The sequence below is a fragment of the Anolis sagrei genome, chromosome 4 (genome assembly GCF_037176765.1).
Source record: "Anolis sagrei isolate rAnoSag1 chromosome 4, rAnoSag1.mat, whole genome shotgun sequence".
NCBI lineage: Eukaryota > Metazoa > Chordata > Lepidosauria > Squamata > Dactyloidae > Anolis > Anolis sagrei.
Genome location: NC_090024.1, coordinates 32,227,556 through 32,244,791, shown reverse-complemented (window position 1 = coordinate 32,244,791; position 17,236 = coordinate 32,227,556). Strand labels below are relative to the sequence as shown.

Sequence of the window (17,236 nt, the reverse complement as noted above, 5' to 3'; positions counted from 1 at the left end):
AACAGGCATAGGCAAACCTGGGTCCTTTGGGTGTTTTGGACTTCAATTCCCACAATTTCTAACAGCATCAGGCCCTTCCTTTTCCCCCTCAGCCACTTAATTGGCTGAGAGGGAAAAGAAAAGGGCCTGAGGCTGTTAGGAAAGCCCTGAGGATGTCGAGCCTAATATTTAGCTTCTTCTGCTTTATATATGCGTTTATAAATGTATGTCACTTTCTGTTGGGATGTGTCTGTGGACATTCCACAGATATATAAACTTCACTTGCTTTGTTTCCAACAGACGTCACAACCTCTGAAAATGCCTGCCATAGAGTGATGGGCCGAAACTAACAAAATGAAGTTCAACACTGAAAACGCAAGATACTCCACTTAGGCAGAAAAAAACGAAATGCAAAGATACAAAATAAGGGACATCTAGCTTGACAGCAGTATGTGTGAAAAAGATCTTGGAGTCCTCATGGACAACAAGTTAAACATGAGTCCACAATGCTATGTGGCAGCAAAAAAAAAAAAAAAGCCAATGGGATTTTGGCCTGCATTAATAGTATAGTGCCTAGATCCACACCTGGAATACTGTGTCCAATTCTGGGTACCGTAATTGAAGGGAGATGTTGACAAGCTGGAATGCATCCACAGAGGAGGACAACTAAAATGATTAAGGGTCTGGAGAACAAGCCCTATGAGGAGCAGCTTAAAGAACTGGGCATGTTTAGCTTCCAGAAGAAAATGCTGAGAGGAGACATGATGGCCATGTATAAATATGTAAGGGGAAGTCATAGGGAGGAGGGAGCAAGCATGTTTTCCACTGCTCTAGAGACTAGGATGTGAAACAATGGCTTCAAACTTCAGGAAAGGAGATTCCACCTGAACATTTGGAAGAACTTTCTGACTGTGTGAGCTGTTCATCAGTGGAACTCTCTGCCCTTGAGTGTCATGGAGGCTCTTTCTTTGGAGGCTTTTAAACAGAGGCTGGATGGCCATCTGTTGGGGGTTCTTTGAATGTGATTATCCTGCTTCTTGGCAGGGGGTTGGACTGGATGGCCGATGAGGTTTCTTCCAAATCAAGGATTCTATGATTCTATGTGGGTGAAACGTCAGAAGAGAATGCTTGTGGAACATGGCCATACAGCCCGGAAAACTCACAGCAACCCAATAAACAATTGTAGTCCTTAAAAAATCAATTTACAAATATGATTGCTTTTTAAAGCATATGGAATGTAAAAAGGAAGTGAACCATAATTCTAGTAGAAGCCGTCTGATGAAAATGTTCATCTCATTTCTTGTCCACACAGTGTTGCATCCTGATTGTATTACTTCACTCTTCTTCCTGAGAAATGGAGAAAATGATCTCATGCTTCCTTTTGCTGGTTGGACTTTTCCCTATCACAGCCAGGGAGAGACGTGTTCCAGAGACACTTTCAAGTCAAAGAAATGATGCACTTTTACTTGGTGAGTTGAAGCAGATTTATCTCAAAGAAGCAAAAAAAAAAAAAAAAAGTCCCCAAAACCTATACAAGCCAGGACTTTTTTTTCTATTAAGAGGATGATTTTGTGAAGGAGATAAGAATAGTCATATGGCAGAGAAAGTGAAAAGTAGATACATTTTAGAAAAGGACACTTGTTTTGGAAGTATGGAATCCGTATTTAAAGTGCAACAACAACAACAACAACAATTTTATTTCTTACCTGCCTCTCCTTGTGGCTTGAGGTGGGTTACACCATAGTTAAAGATATATAATCATTGTAAACATTCTATCAAGTACCCATATTAAAACATATTTCTATAAAATATATATTAAAATATGTAGCGTAATGTAAAAATAAACCACATTTGATCAGCCCACACACTGCCTTTTCCAGAGAAAGAAAATATGCCATGCAGTTGTACAATAAAGAACAGGTAGTTTACTCCTCTTAGTTCAGAACAACGTATGTACAATGTGGTAAGTTGCATCAACTCACATAATGTCCTTTTATGAGAGATTTAAAATTGTCTTTTTTTGTCCGTGTGGATAAACTACAGTAGTTCATGAAGCAAGAGCACACCCCAAACTCTCTGCTTCACTCTGCTTCTCTCTGAGGACCTGAATAGCTCGAGCCTGAAAAATGTAACAGTAACCAAAAGTCCCAGGCTCAGCCATCTCCTCGCATGAAGCCCGACCAATCAATTTCATGCATCTTATTTTACAATTGACAAACACACATTAGCTGATTTCTTGCATGTTCCAACAAAATGCACAGAACAAAGATTAAAATGCAAGACGCAAGTTTCAAATTCATTATTAAAACTGACTGACTCATAGAAGGTTTTCAATTGTGTCTTAAATTTTGACAGTAATACAGTATTTCCAAACTGTTCGATGTTTTGAGTTCAAAAAGTAAAGAAGGACATATAAAAATAGTCACTATTGGCAACAACAGCCACTCAGAAATTAAGAATCTAAGTACCTACTGGTCTTTGACCATGGAATAGATGTTTCAAAAATATTTTCAAGGAAAGAGAGATACGATTTCTCTTAAATATATTAAGACAAATGCTGCATGCAGTTAACAATATTCCAATGACCCTTTAAAACCAAAAATCTTCTTTCAAGATGGCAATGAGACTAGTAGCAAGGGCTGATTTGGAGCAAGGAAGCAAAGAAAGGAAAAAAGGGCACTCCATTTTTCAAGCTCATTTTCTTTGGTGTTTACTATGTAAGAAGGCACATCAGGATGCTGCTATGTTCCTTTGTGGTATAATGTCTAGTTTTAAACTTAGAATGAAACATAAATGTTGGGAAAGTGCTGCTGTCAATAGGATTAATTATCTGAATAACCTTGGAATGAATTTCTAGTTAATCTGCTCTGCCATATGAGATCATACATTTTTCTGCCCTTATTGCTTATGAGGTTGCAAATAAACACTGCATTCCCAGTAGAGTTTTACACTCTAATTTACAGAAGTTAGTTGCATGTATTGTCGAAGGCTTTCATGGCCGGAATCACTGGGTTGTTGTAGGTTTTTTCGGGCTATATGGCCATGTTCTAGAGGCATTTTCTCCTGACTTTTCATCTGCATCTATGGCAAGCATCTTCAGAGGTAGTGAGGTCTATCAAGGTGGTCAGTTGAAACATTCACACCTAGCTCCAACAGACAAGAGCTCTTTGCCCCACCCTGGTCATTCCACAGATATATAAACCCTTTTTTCTAGTTCCAATAGACCTCACTATCTCTGAGGATGCTTGCCATAGATGCAGGTGAAACGTCAGGAGAAAATGCCTCTAGAACATGGCTATATAGCCCGAAAAAACCTACAACAACCCAGTTAGTTGCATGTTCACAATTGTCTGATCCTTAGTAGTATTTTCTTTAGCTCTAAGGTAAAGGTTTCCCCTTGACATTAAATCTTATCATGTCTAACTCTGGGGGGTGGTGCTCATCTCCATTTCTAAGCCGACGAGCCAGCGTTGTCTGTAGACTCCTCCTAGGTTGTGTCGCTGGCATGAGTACATGGAGCAGCATTACCTTCCCGCCAAAGTGATACCTATTGATCAACTCACATTGGCATGTTTTCGAACTGCTTTGTTGGCAGAGACTGGGGCTAACAATGGGAGCCAGACCCGTAGCCAAGATTTTGTTTCGGGGGGGGGGGGGAGGCTGAGTTTGTTTTGGGGGGGGGCTGAGTCTGAGTGAAAGAGGGTCTACCCTAGCAAACCTTTTGTATCGTTACCCCAATACCCCCATGCATATGGGATATATTGAGCATGGTGATCAGATCATGATATGAATAAACATAACAGTTGAAATAATCTACCAATAAGGCCTTCTCGCGGACCACCATGAGAATTTCGCCTGATGGGAGCTCACCCTGTCTGTGGATTCAAACTGCTACCCTTCCAGTCAGCAAGTTCTGCAGCTTAGCGGTTTAACCCGCTGCGCCACCACGGCCCCTTCTATAGCTCTATCTGCATTATATGAATCTACGGACCATATCATACAGTTCCAAACTGTATTATACAGTATGGCATTGTAGATGGGGCCTTTGTTGAAACTGACTGATAAACTTAGCTGAGGTCAGAGGAGAGAAAAAGTTTATTTCTTGTTTGAGTAAATGAATTCACAGTTGGATTTGTGGGCATTGTCCACTGAGGCAAGTGCTCTTCACTTCCACATGACATTTGCAAGTTTGACCTTGAGGAAAACTTTTCATTTGGCCCATTAACTTCTCATTTCTAGGAATGTGTTTATATAATCATAGAACATATAAACAATCCTCTGCTTTGGAATTCTAATAGCCCGGGAGGAAGTAATGGTTCTAAGCCCTTTCCAGATGGCAATTAGTATTCAAAGCTTTAAAAAGCTGGTGCCAACATTCCAGAAAGATGTCTCTTGAAGAAATGAACATACCCCAAATGCATATATGTAGCCACAAACCATTCAAGATAGAGTGGAGGATTTTTGCACATTGCCTTAAATGTGAAACGAAATCCTCCATGTACATATTTATTTATTTACAGCATTTCTGCCCCACTCTTCTCACTCCCGCAGGGCAAATAAGTTCGCGTTATTATTTTCCTTCTCTGTGCTTCTTGAATGAATGGGACACTGTCCCTCAAATGTGGACACTCACGGCCCTTCCATAGGTAAAGGTAAAGATTTTCCCCTGACATTAAGTCTAGTCGTGTCCAACTCTGGGGGGAGGTGCTCATCTCCATTTCTAAGCCGAAGAGCTGGTGTTGTCCGTAGACCCCTCCAAGATCATGTGGCTGGCATGACTGCATGGAGCACCATTACCTTCGCACCGGAGTGGTACCTATTGATCTATTCACATGTGCATGTTTTCAAACTGCTAGGTTGGCTGGGGCTAACAGCAGGAGCTCACTCTGCTCCCCAGATTCAAACCTGTGACTTTTCGATCAGCAAGTTCAGCAGCTCAGTGGGTTCTCTTCCATACAATTGAATAAAATCCCACACAATCTGCTTTGAACTGGAATATATGGCAGCGTGGACTCAAATAACTCAGTTCAAAGCAGATATTGTGGGATTTTCTGTCTTATATGGCTGTGTGGAAGGGCCCTTAGAAAGAACTCATTTCACATTGTGTCATGGCTGTTAGGAATCAGTTTTTGTTGTTGCTTCAACTAACTGAATGTATGGAATGGGACCAATGGTGACTAAAGTACATTGAGCTCATCTCCAATGGTGACTTAAGCCAAGACAAGGATGTGTCAATAAATGGCATATCCTTTAAAATCCTTATCTTGGTCTTTACATTTAGCAGAATTTGACCTCATAAGTAGTAGAAAGTGTAGCTGGTCAGCATGCATGATTTCAAAGTCCATGGCAAGTGAAATAGGGAAGTCACTTTTCTTGGACAAAAGGAGGAAATACAGCTAAACAGGCTAATCAAATGTCCTGTATGACTGGGTTGTTGTAGGTTTTTTGGGCTGTATGACCATGTTCTATAAGCATTCTCTCCTGACATTTTGCCTGCATCTATGGCAGGCATGCTCAGAGGTCCTCACAATAATAATAATAATCTGGCATAAACCAGTACAGTGGTCATTGGCGCACTGGGTGCCGTGCCAAAAGATCTCAGCCGGCATTTTGAAGCAATAAACATAAACAAAATCACAATCTGTCAACTGCAAAAGGCCACCTTACTTGGATCTGCATGCATCATTCGAAAATACATCACACAGTCCTAGACACTTGGGAAGTGTTCGACTTGTGATTTTGTGATACGAAATCCAGCATATAGATCTCGTGTGCTGTGACATACTGTGCTTTTGTGTCAATAATAATAATAAACTTTATTTATAACCCGCCACCATCTCCCCAAAGGGGATGGGGCGGCTGACATGAGGCCAAACCCAAAAATAATACAACATAATTAGACGCAAAACAACAGAGAAATACATCATAACAAAATACACAAAATAACAAATAAAATAAACAGTATAAAATAGCATAGTAAAATCAAACACAAAGGTTGGGCCAAAAGTATGAGATAAAATGTTAAAAAGTTAAAACCCTAGGTGAGATAGGAACCTCACAACCTCTGAGGATGCCTGCCATAGATGCAGATGAAACGTAAGGAGAGAATGCTTCTAGAACATGGCCTTACAGCCCAAAAACCCTACAACAACCCAGTGATTCTGGCCTTGAAAGCCTTCGACAATGTCCTGTATGGCTTCTAGGTCTGAAGTCATAACAAATAAATGAACATCGAGCGTGTACAATGTTAAGGGGCTGATCCAAAGTAAAGAAAGAAGATTTCCCTGACAATACACTGCTTAGAAGAGAGGCATTTCTGTAGGTCATAGAATCCTAGAGTTGGAAGAGATCTCATGAGCCATCCAGTCCAACCCCCAACAGATGGCCATCCAGACTCTATTTAAAAGCCTCCAAAATAGGAGCCTCCACCAAACTCCGGGGCAGAGAGTTCCACTGCTGAACAGCTCTCACAGTTAGGAAGATCTTCCTAATGTTCAGGTCCTACAGAAAGACGTAGAAAGTGCTTTGTTCCCCATGGCATCTTGACTAAAGTTTTCATCAGAGACTTCAGCAAATTGGCCAGATTTTCCTACAGTTTTTGCTTCCAGCTGCTGTCTATCCCATTGGCAAAGGGAATAAGGAACCATAAACTGACATCTAGGCTTCTAGTTAGTAGTCTGTGTCAACTGCCAGTACATTGATGTCATGTCTAATATGTTCCATGTTCTGTACTTGGAGCACTAAAAGGTTTAACTGGAAGTGGGTAAGTGAAATGTTTGACCCCAAATCCTGAGCAGCGTGTAAAGCTCTTCTTCAACCTTCTGGGTTTTTTTTTTAACACATCTGAATCAACATAGAGAATTCCAGCTTCAGGCATGGTTGGAAGAAGGAACAATAAAGTGGATCCAACTCCTCAGGTCCAGGGCCAGACCTCCTAGTTTGGGCTCATCTCCAGTGGTGACTACACTAAGTATAGCCCTTCAGATCTGATTTTTTTTCCTGACTTCATTCCTATAAATATCCCTTACATGTTATCTGTGTGCAATTATTATGCTGTGATCTTTAGTGTTTTATTCTACTTCTATTCCAAAGGAGCAATAATTAGGCTCAGCAACAAGACAATAATATGGAAAGAGGATAAATATGCCAGCATTTCTGCATTGCATTAGAAAGGGAATGCCATTATGGTCATTTTGGCACACGGTTATTAACCTCTGATTCTGAAAGAGTTAGCAACCTTTCTGTGATCTTGCATCTGAGACGAAAGCAATATTGTAGTCTGCAAGTTAATAAAACCATACAGTTACTTCATAGCCCACAAATAGCAGCCTTGTTCTATGCCCACACATTACTTGGGTTGATGAGAAAAATTCTGCTTGAGTCTGCTGAAAACAAGGGCATTTCCTGTCTCTCAAGAGGTCAAGAACCATGTGGTTAGTACATATCTTTCAGCTCCTCATATCTCAAGGCAGGTACAAAATTATTATTATTATTATTATTATTATTATTATTGTGTTATTTGTGAAATTTAATTGCTTGTTTTAAATAAAGTTATAAATAAAGTTATTATTATTATTATTATTATTATTATTATTATTATTATTATTTGAAACACAACAAGATTAGTACACAGCAAACAAGATCACTCTGCTGGCTATTGTATTGGATCACACGTCGGACACTTCCCAAGTGTCTAAGACTGTATGATGTATCAGCGAATAATGTGTGCAGATCCGAGTAGGGTGGCCTCTTGCAGCTGGCAGATAGTAATTTTGTCAGTGCTGATTGTGTTTAAGTGCAGGCCAAGGTCTTTAGGCACTGCACCCAGTGTGTTAATCACCACTGGGACCACCTTTACTGGCTTGTACCAGAGTCTTTGCAGTTCAATCTTTAAATCCTCATATCATGTCAGGTTTTCCAGTATTTTCTCTTCAATCCTGCTGTCGCCTGGGATTGCAACATCGATGATCCATACTTTGTTTTTAACACAATTGTGAGGTCAGGAGTATTATGCTCCAAAACTCTGTCTGTCTGAATCTGGAAGTCCTAGAGGAGTTTGGCGTGTTCATTCTCTGTAACTTTTTCTAGCTTGTGATCCCACCAGTTGTCGCAGGCAGATGGTATTCGTGGAACAAGTTCCAATGGATCATCTGAGCAATGGTGTTATGCCTCTGCTTGTAGTCTGTCTGTGCGATCTTCTTGCAGCAGCTGAGGATGTGATCTATTGTTTTATCTGCTTCCTTGCAGAGCCTACACTTGAATCATCTTGCAGCATTGTTGTTGTTATTATTATTATTATTATTATTATTATTATTATTTATACCCCACTTTATCTCTCCTGCCGGAGACTCAAAGCGGCTTAACACACTGATAGAACACAATACCATTAAATGACATATATAAAAATATATTGAACAATTATTAAAATACCAATGCTAATAAATTGGAAAGTTAACATTCATAAATTGAAATTTTCTGAATAAGCCTTCTGGAAGAGATACATCTTTAATTGTGTCTTAAATTTTGACAGGTAATTTAATTGTCAAACCTCTCCTAGCAGGTCATTCCATAGATTAGTACATTTCAGTTTTCTTAATACTTAAAAAAACACACACACAAACAGTGAATCAGGGCCAATTAACATCTCCCAATAAAGGATTCCCCCAGCAGCAACCAGCCAGGCTTTGAAGCTGCAAGGCCATTAAATGCTAATTAAGGTGGCCAGTTGCAATGTTCACACTTATTTCAAGCAGACAAGAGCTGTTTCTCCCACCCTGGACATTCCACAGATATATAAACATCACTTGCCTAGTTTCCAACAGACCCCCCTCAACCTCTGAGGATGCCTGCCATAGATGTGGGAGAAACGTCAGGAGAGAAGGCTTCAGGAACATGGATATATTGCCCAGAAAACTCACAGCAACCCATGAAATCCTTCGACAACACACTCAGTGGATCAATTCATTTAGATTCAATTTGCCCATGGTTTGCATCATTGATTATTTGATGTTATTTTATTTTTCTTTCTTTCCAGGAGAATTTTGCAGTGACAAACGGCTTGACCTTGTGTTCATCATTGACAGCTCTCGCAGCGTTCGCCCGTATGACTTTGAGAAAGTGAAGGAATTCATCTTAACCATCCTTCAGTTTTTGGACATCCGGCCAGATGTCACTAGAGTGGGACTGATCCAATATGGCAGCACAGTCAAGAATGAATTTTCTCTTAAGACCTTTGCAAGGAAACAGGACATGGAGAGAGCTGTGCGAAGAATGATGTACCTTTCCACTGGCACCATGACGGGATTAGCCATCCAGTTTGCAGTGAACATTGCCTTTTCAGAAACCGAAGGGGCTCGGCCGCTCAGCCAGAATGTGCCCAGAGTTATCATGATAGTGACCGATGGCAGGCCCCAAGATCCGGTTGCAGAAATTGCTGCAAAAGCCCGAAACTCAGGAATTCTAATTTTTGCTATTGGTGTGGGAAGGGTAGATATGAATACACTGAAATCCATTGGGAGCGAACCTTACGAAGACCATGTCTTTTTGGTTGCAAATTTCAGCCAGATTGAAACGTTGACATCTGTATTCCAGAATAAACTTTGTGGTAAGGCTGTAAACTGATCATTTAAAAGGTTTTGTTGAAAGTATTCGGTTTTTAAAAAGAAAAAAACAGTTATATCTATATTTGTCGACATAGATATGCACACAGTGTTTTAAAAAGAAAATAGATATGCTAGAAAGGTTGCACCTTTAATCTCAGTAACAGCAGGTTGTAATCTACTTAGAGAAGAGACAGCTTTCTTGAAACGTACCATGAAGAAGAAGCTCAGATGTAACAACAAACAAACAACAAATGGTTTGTCATTATGTGTATAGCTCCAAGTAAGTCTTGGACTCAAACACAGTCCTTCTTCTTCACATAGGGAGAAGAAATTAAAAATCAGTTTCAGTTTGACTCCTTCAGACGGGAATCAAGATACCAATGGCTAGAATTATGACGTGGACCTAGTCAGCTATGAAGGGGCTGGGCAAGGGCTAGTGCAATGAAGTAGCACAGGATCGGGAAGTGGATAAAGTTCAGATCATGGTCCTAGCTGATGACCAGGAAAGAGCCTGGGGCTAATCATTCAAAGGCCTGCTGGAACCACCACGTTTTCAGGTCCCTACAGAAGGGGGTCAGTGACGGGGCTTGTCTTATCTCTCTGGGGAGGATGTTCCAAAGTTGGGGGGCCACTACCAAGAAGGCCCTCTCCCTCCACCAACCATGTTTGTGATAATGGTGGGAGCGAGAGGAGGGCCTCCCCAGCAGATCTTAGAGCCCACACCAGTTCATAAGGGGAGATGCAATCGTGGAGATAGATGGGGCTCAAACCATTTAGGGCTTTGTAGGTCATAACCTGCACCTTGAATTGGGCCCGGCAACTTATCAGCAGTCAGTGGAGCTGCTTTAATAGGGGCATTGTGCATTCCCTATCATTAGCTCCAGTTAGGAGCCTGTCTGCCGACCTTTGTACCAGTTGGAATTTCCAGATGGTCTTCAAACAAAGACAGCCCCACGTAGAACTTGTTGCAACAATCCAATCTGGATTTAACCAAGGTGTGGCCATGTTCAACTTCTCAAGGTATGGTTTGCAGCTAATGCACAAGCTTTGACTGTGTAAAGGTCCTCCTGGCCACCACTGACACATGAGCATCAAGCATCAGCTCTGAGTCTAGAAGGACCCCAAAGCTGCGGACCTGTGTCCTCAAGGGGAATGTAACCTTGTGGAGCACAGGTTGCCAAACGATATCCCAATCAGCCCCATGACTGACCAGGAGAACCTCTGTCTTGTCTAGATTAAGTTTCAACTTTATAGCCCTCATCCAGTCCATCACAGCTGCCAGGGACTGGTTTAGAGTCCTTGGAGTTCAGTGGAAAGGAGTAGTAGAGTTGAGTGACATCTGTGTACAGGTGTCACCAAACTCCCAAACCCCGATGTCCTCACCCAGTGGTTTCATGTAGATGTTTAAAAGCATAGGGGATAGAATGGAACCTTGCAGGACCCCACAGGTCAATGACCAGGGGTCCGAGCAGGTGTCCCCCAGCTTAACCAACTGGGTACGATCCTCCAGGAAGTAGTGGAGCCACTGCCAAGCAATTCCCCCAAGACCCATTCCAGAGAGCCACCCCAGAAGGATACCATGGTCAACGGCACCGAAAGCTGCTGAGATGTCTTACCTGATTAAACACCTCTCTAGGAACTTCTAGATGTTATAACACAGCTCTGTGTTTAACATCCACTGGAAGCTGACCACAGAATTGCATTGGAATATCTAGAGCAGTGGTTCCCAGCCTTTGGTCCTCCAGGAATTTTGGGTTTCAGCTCCCACAATTCCTAACAGCTGGTATGCTGGTTGGGATTTCTGGGAGTTGAAGTCCAAAAGACCTGGAGGACAAAAGGTTGAGAACCACTGATCTAGAGATTCCATGGGAGAGATTTTGAATTTCATTAAAGAATAAAGAAGGCAGGAAAGGGAGGTAGAGAACATGAGCCCAAGGCTCCATTTTGAAGGTTTACACAAAGAAACATGATTTGTCATAATGTCAAAATCAGGCTATGCCTTAATAGAAAATACTGTAAATCAAGTGATGTTATTCTTACATCCATATATGCATAGATTTCCTTATTTTTATCCCTTGCTGCTATTCAGACATGGAATCTTTGACCTTCAATCCAAATTGGACTGTATGTTATTTCCATTTTTCATCCTTCTCACTATGTAGAAATCAAAAAATCTTCTGCAGGAAAAGTTTCATTTTAGAAACTTTCTAAAATTATATTCATCATTCTCATTGTTCATCCTAATTCCTAAAAATTTAAATAGTTGAAAAATGCTATTGAACATAATAATATCTACAGATATTAACACAAAAATTCAAAGGTATAATGCATTATATAAGAGCTACAATATACTAACATTTAGTATATACTAACATTTAGTATATGCTAGTATCTAAATGTTTTTCCATATATGGAATGGATGTGTTATTAAATATAACGATGTGTATCATATGTTGAATTATTTGACATTCACTATGATGGAAATTGGCAAAACATAAAAGAAGAACAAAAATTTTATGTGTTTTATGCACATATACATTTGTATTTGCATCATACTTGGTGATTATCACATTAATATTTATTTTCTTTGTCTGTTTTAAAATATTTTGGACCTTCCGTATTTTTCATATATTTGTTCTAACTAGAATATTACTTTTCTTTTTCAGTTCAACACATGTGCAGTGTGATTGAACAACATGGTTGCGATCATTTCTGCATCAACACTCCTGGGTCTTATGTGTGTAAATGTAAACAGGGATATATTTTGAACTCAGACCAGAAGACTTGCAATAGTAAGTTTTATCCTTTTACCTCTTAAATCTTATAAACTGGGAAATACATGACAAGAATGTATTAAATTTTTTCATAAAGGATAAGAGAATCAGAACATCAGCTTCCTCAAAACATGATTCATTGAAATGTATTTTTATTATACTTATGTTTTAATGTTTAACTTATGTTTTAACTGATGTGGTATGTTTTAAGGCACCATGGAGGTGCGATTGTAAGCCTCCTTGAGTCCCCCTCGGGGTTGAGAAAGGCGGGATATAAATAAGATGAATAAATAAATAAACATGTCTTATAAACTAAAGTGGTTGCATAAAATGTGTATGTGTATATACACTTGTATACATTAATATACAATCCCATATAGTGAACTCAAGGTGACATGTCCCTTATCTTCATTTTATTCTCACAACAACTTGCTGAATAGATAGGTCTGATTATTGTTATTATTATTATTATTATTATTATTAGATACATAACAATGTTGTTGTTCATTCATTCAGTCATTTCTGACTCTTCGTGACCTCATGGACCAGCCCATGCCAGAGCTCCCTGTCGGCTGTCACCACCCCCAGCTCCTTCAAGGTCAATCCACTCACTTCAAGGATGCCATCCATCCATCTTGCCCTTGGTCAGCCCCTCTTCCTTGTTCATTCCTTTCCCCCCAGCATCATTGTCTTCTCTAAGCTTTCCTTTCTTCTCATGATGTGGCCAAAATACTTCATCTTTGCCTCTACTATCCTTCCCTCCAGTGAGCAGTCGGGCTTTATTTCCTGAAGTATGGACTGGTTGGATCTTCTCGCTGTCCAAGGCACTCTCAGAACTTTCCTCCCAACACCACAGTTCAAAAGCATCTATCTTCCTTCGCTCAGTCTTCCTTATGGTCCAGCTCTCACATCCATAGGTGACTACATAATACATAAAACATAATACATAATAATAATATAATAATAATACAATAATAATACAACAACAACAACAACAACAACAACAATAATAATAATAATAATAGATACATAACAAGATTGGTACACAGGAAACAAGATCATTATGCTGGCTTTTGTATTCAATCACACGTCGGACACTTCCCAAGTGTCTAGGACTGTGTAATGTATCAGTGAATAATGCGTGCAGATTTGAGTATGGTGGCCTTTTGCAACTGACAGGTGGTAATTTTGTCATTATGTTTTGCCAGTTGTTTTTAAGTGTAGGACAAGGTCTTTAGCAACTGCACCTAGTGTCCTGATCACCACTGGGACCACTTGTATTGGCTTGTGCCAGAGTCTTTGCAGTTTCATCTTTAAATCCTTGTATTGTGCAAGCTTTTCCTGTTGCTTTTAATCAATTCTGCTGTTGCCTGGGATTGTAACATCGACGATCCATACCTTGTTTTTCCCTACGATTAATGAGAAAAATGATTGTGGGAGTATTGGGCTCCAAAACTCTGTCGGAATTCCCAGAGTAGTTTGACGTTTTTTGTAACTTTTTCAAGCTTGTGATCCCACCTGTTTTTTGTCGCAAGCAAATAGTATTTATGGCGCAAGTTTCATTATGGCGCAAGTTTCATTAAGTTTCATTGTTGTTGTTATGTCCTACATTTATCTATTAATGGAAGCAAAAATATCATGGAAAAGATAAGGATAATTTCTTACGCCTCACAAAAGAAAAGCAATTAAACTCATTTCAGCAAACATTTTACTTAGAATTAACAATATAAACACAAGAATGAAACAAGCAGGTCTGGTAAGTCTTGCATAAATAAACAAGGGCTTTGAACTTTATAGAAACCATTTAAAAACTTCTGTCACAATATATCAGTGAATAACATTTTCTTTTACCAGCCTCCACTTTTGTTATGATTTTGATTTGGTTCGTTACACACACTCACACACACACATATATATTCAGCTTGTTGAAGAATGCTGTTTAGTGAAGCTTTGCAGTTTTGCTGTTTCTGTTTCACTACTCACATAAGAATTTCTGGAAACCTTTGCCATTTACTTTGACTATTGTAGACAAGCACGCTCTGCTGCAGTAGATTGGCTATTGAAAAAAATTAATTTTCCTCGTTTATATTTTATTGCACTGTTTACTACAAACATGCAGCTGGCATAGAAAGTCTGTGTTTCTCTAGTTCCCCTTTACTATTTTCTCAGTGCCAATGCTGCCAACATGTTTATATCCAGCTAGACAGAGAAAAGGAGGGAAAGGAGGATGAGCAGTCATACAAAGACTTTGCGTAAAGGAGAAAGGCAGGGTATAAAATCCAAGAAACAAGAAAACACAATGTATTAGGTAGTTCTAACTGTAGAAACCCATAAGGGTGTTGTTTAATTGTCCGGGTAGAGGCCAAAGGGGGGCGCTGGGGAGAGAAGAATAGTCCATTTTATGGGGGAGTAGGAGTTGAAGGAGTAAGCATATTTCCCCCCTGTTTTCCTGTTATTTCCCCCACACATGTTGCTATCGTGGAAATAAAGTGGGGAGGGGGAATAACCAGAGAAAAGGGTGAAATAACTTTCCTCCTTCAACCCCCACCCTCCAAAAATGGACTATCCTTCTCTGTCTAGGCCCCCCTTTGGAGACAGCCTAGATAATGGAACAGTACCCAAATAAGTTGCTGGAGTAGGAGATATGTCATAGTGATTTGCTTATTGGACTAGGACTGTAGGAATATAATTTAAGAAAATAGAATATAATTTAAATATATGCATACACCTCTGCTATAATTCTCTCTCTCTAGGAAAATCTTTTACATAACGTTCTTTTGCATCACATCCACTGGGGTAATGATTCTACACTCTCCTTTGTAAGCATTCACCACTCCTAAATGCCATGAATAGTGGCATTGTTGTTACTCACCATTTTCTAGAGTAATTAAAATTATTTTTTAAAACATTTTAAAAAAAACTTTAACCTGGGCTACTCTCCAGTTTTTATCACTTTGCAAAATGTCAAAAAACCCTGCAGTAATGTAATCTGTTAGCTAGAGCAATAGGACATTATGGCACGAAATATTATACAAAATGTGTCACAGCCTAACTGTAATATATACAACACTGCTCTGTATATACACACAGCACTGCTGTATATATAACCATTTTATCTGAAGTTCCTGAGGAGGCTATTAAAAAGGCCTTGAGTCAAACACAACTAGATATTTATCCACTCTGTTTAGTTATTGGCTCTTTCTTGCTCTTGGTAGTTTTTCATAAAATCAACCATAGTCCCCTTCAGGGCTGCCTTTCTGGGATGGGACTGAAGGACACTTTTCTGTAGTGTTTTCAGACTTTCATTGGAAACCAGACTCAGGAAATGATTTGGAGAAATACCTATTCAACAGCCTGATGATTGGCCAATGGGGTTTCTCTGGACTTGGTTCTGTCCCACATGCTGTTTCGTAGTATCTATATCAGTGGTTCCCAACCTGTGGTCCATGGACCACCAGTAGTCCACAAGAATTAAAATGTGGTTCACAGTCTCACCATTACTACACAGTTTCAACGAGAGCAACTGGTCTTGGATATAAACTCAGAAGTCATTGATTTTTAATAGTTTTAAATTATTTTTATGCGAGTTTTATTATGTGACTTTTACCTCTTTTAAATGATGTATTTATGTGTGTTCGGCATCTAATCGTTTCCAGTTTGTACGCCACCCTGAGTTGCTTCAGGCTGAAAAGGGTGGGATAAAAGTGTGGTAAATAAATAAATAAACCCTTTTATAGTACCAAGGCTTATTAAATATGGTTTTCTGTGAGCGAGCAGGTGGCGACTACTAGATGGCTTATGTTCTGTATCGGAAACTAGAGCTGATGTGGTCTATCAAATGATATTCTCTGAATCAGCACCCCATATAACCAAACCAATCTAAAGTTGACCAAAAACAGATTCGTAACTCTTTTGGTACTAATGTTACAGAGCGGTCCCTGGTCAAGTGGTCCCTGGTCAAAAAAAAAAGGTTTGGAATCACTGATCTAAATGAAACTTCTAGGGGAGGTTGCCCAGATATTTGGAGACCAATGTCCTGATAACTGTAACTATATTGAACTCCATACTTTTGCTTTAATGTGACATTGAGGGCTGGGTGGTGGTGGTTGGAGTGTGGAGTGATAAATGTGTTATTTTGTGATGTGTGGTGGGGAAAGCATTTAATTTTGCTGTACAATGTCCAATGGTAATAAAGTTATTCTATTCTATTATATTCTAACACCTAACACTAATGTTCACTTCCATCTTACTCCAAGGAAGCTGTTTCAGAACAAAAACAGTGTCTACTGTCGTTGAAGGCTTTCATGGCCGGGATCACTGGGTTGTTGTAGGTTTTTCCGGGCTATATGGCAATGTTCAGGAGGCAATTTTTTTTTCTCCTGACGAGATGCAGGCGAAACGTCAGGAGAAAAATTGCCTCCAGAACATGGCCATATAGCCCTGAAAAACCTACAACAACCCAGTGTCTACTGTCATTTGCTAAGTAGATGAGAATGAAAAAAATTGAAAGTTAATCCAATCCCAATCAATCATAAGGCAAATCAGGGAATGTTTTCTCATCTTGTGCTGGACAGAGTTACACTTGCCATAAAATGTTAGAGGCACAGGCTAAGCATACTCGTACATGTTAAGGTTGGGTGTCCAATTTTAGTGGTGGCTTAGTGCACCAACTGCAGAGGTAGAACTCAACAGTTGGGTCCAAACTGCCTAAAAGTTTGCATTTCCTATCCCAGTCCCAGCACTGCAACAGGTGCATTTTGTAAGGAACCTCCTCAGAGATGGCTCCAGTCTACAGTAGGTTTGGTTGCCCGCTCCTGATTTCTTTCTCAAGCATAGGGCAGAAAATTAAAATTGTGTGCTGTGCTTTTATTTTCCCTTTTA

The 17,236-nt window shown here is 39.8% G+C and overlaps 1 protein-coding gene across 1 annotated transcript in view; it reads left to right on the top strand.

Moving 5' to 3' along the window:
* The window catches only part of MATN2 (matrilin 2), an 81,773-nt gene that overhangs the window by 8,730 nt on the left and 55,807 nt on the right, over positions 1 to 17,236 (top strand). The window contains exons 2-4 of the mRNA XM_067467342.1: positions 1,292 to 1,448; positions 9,014 to 9,583; positions 12,248 to 12,373. Coding sequence (XP_067323443.1) covers positions 1,334 to 1,448; positions 9,014 to 9,583; positions 12,248 to 12,373 — 811 coding nt within the window. The 5' untranslated portion in view covers positions 1,292 to 1,333. The remainder of the gene's footprint in view (positions 1 to 1,291; positions 1,449 to 9,013; positions 9,584 to 12,247; positions 12,374 to 17,236) is intronic.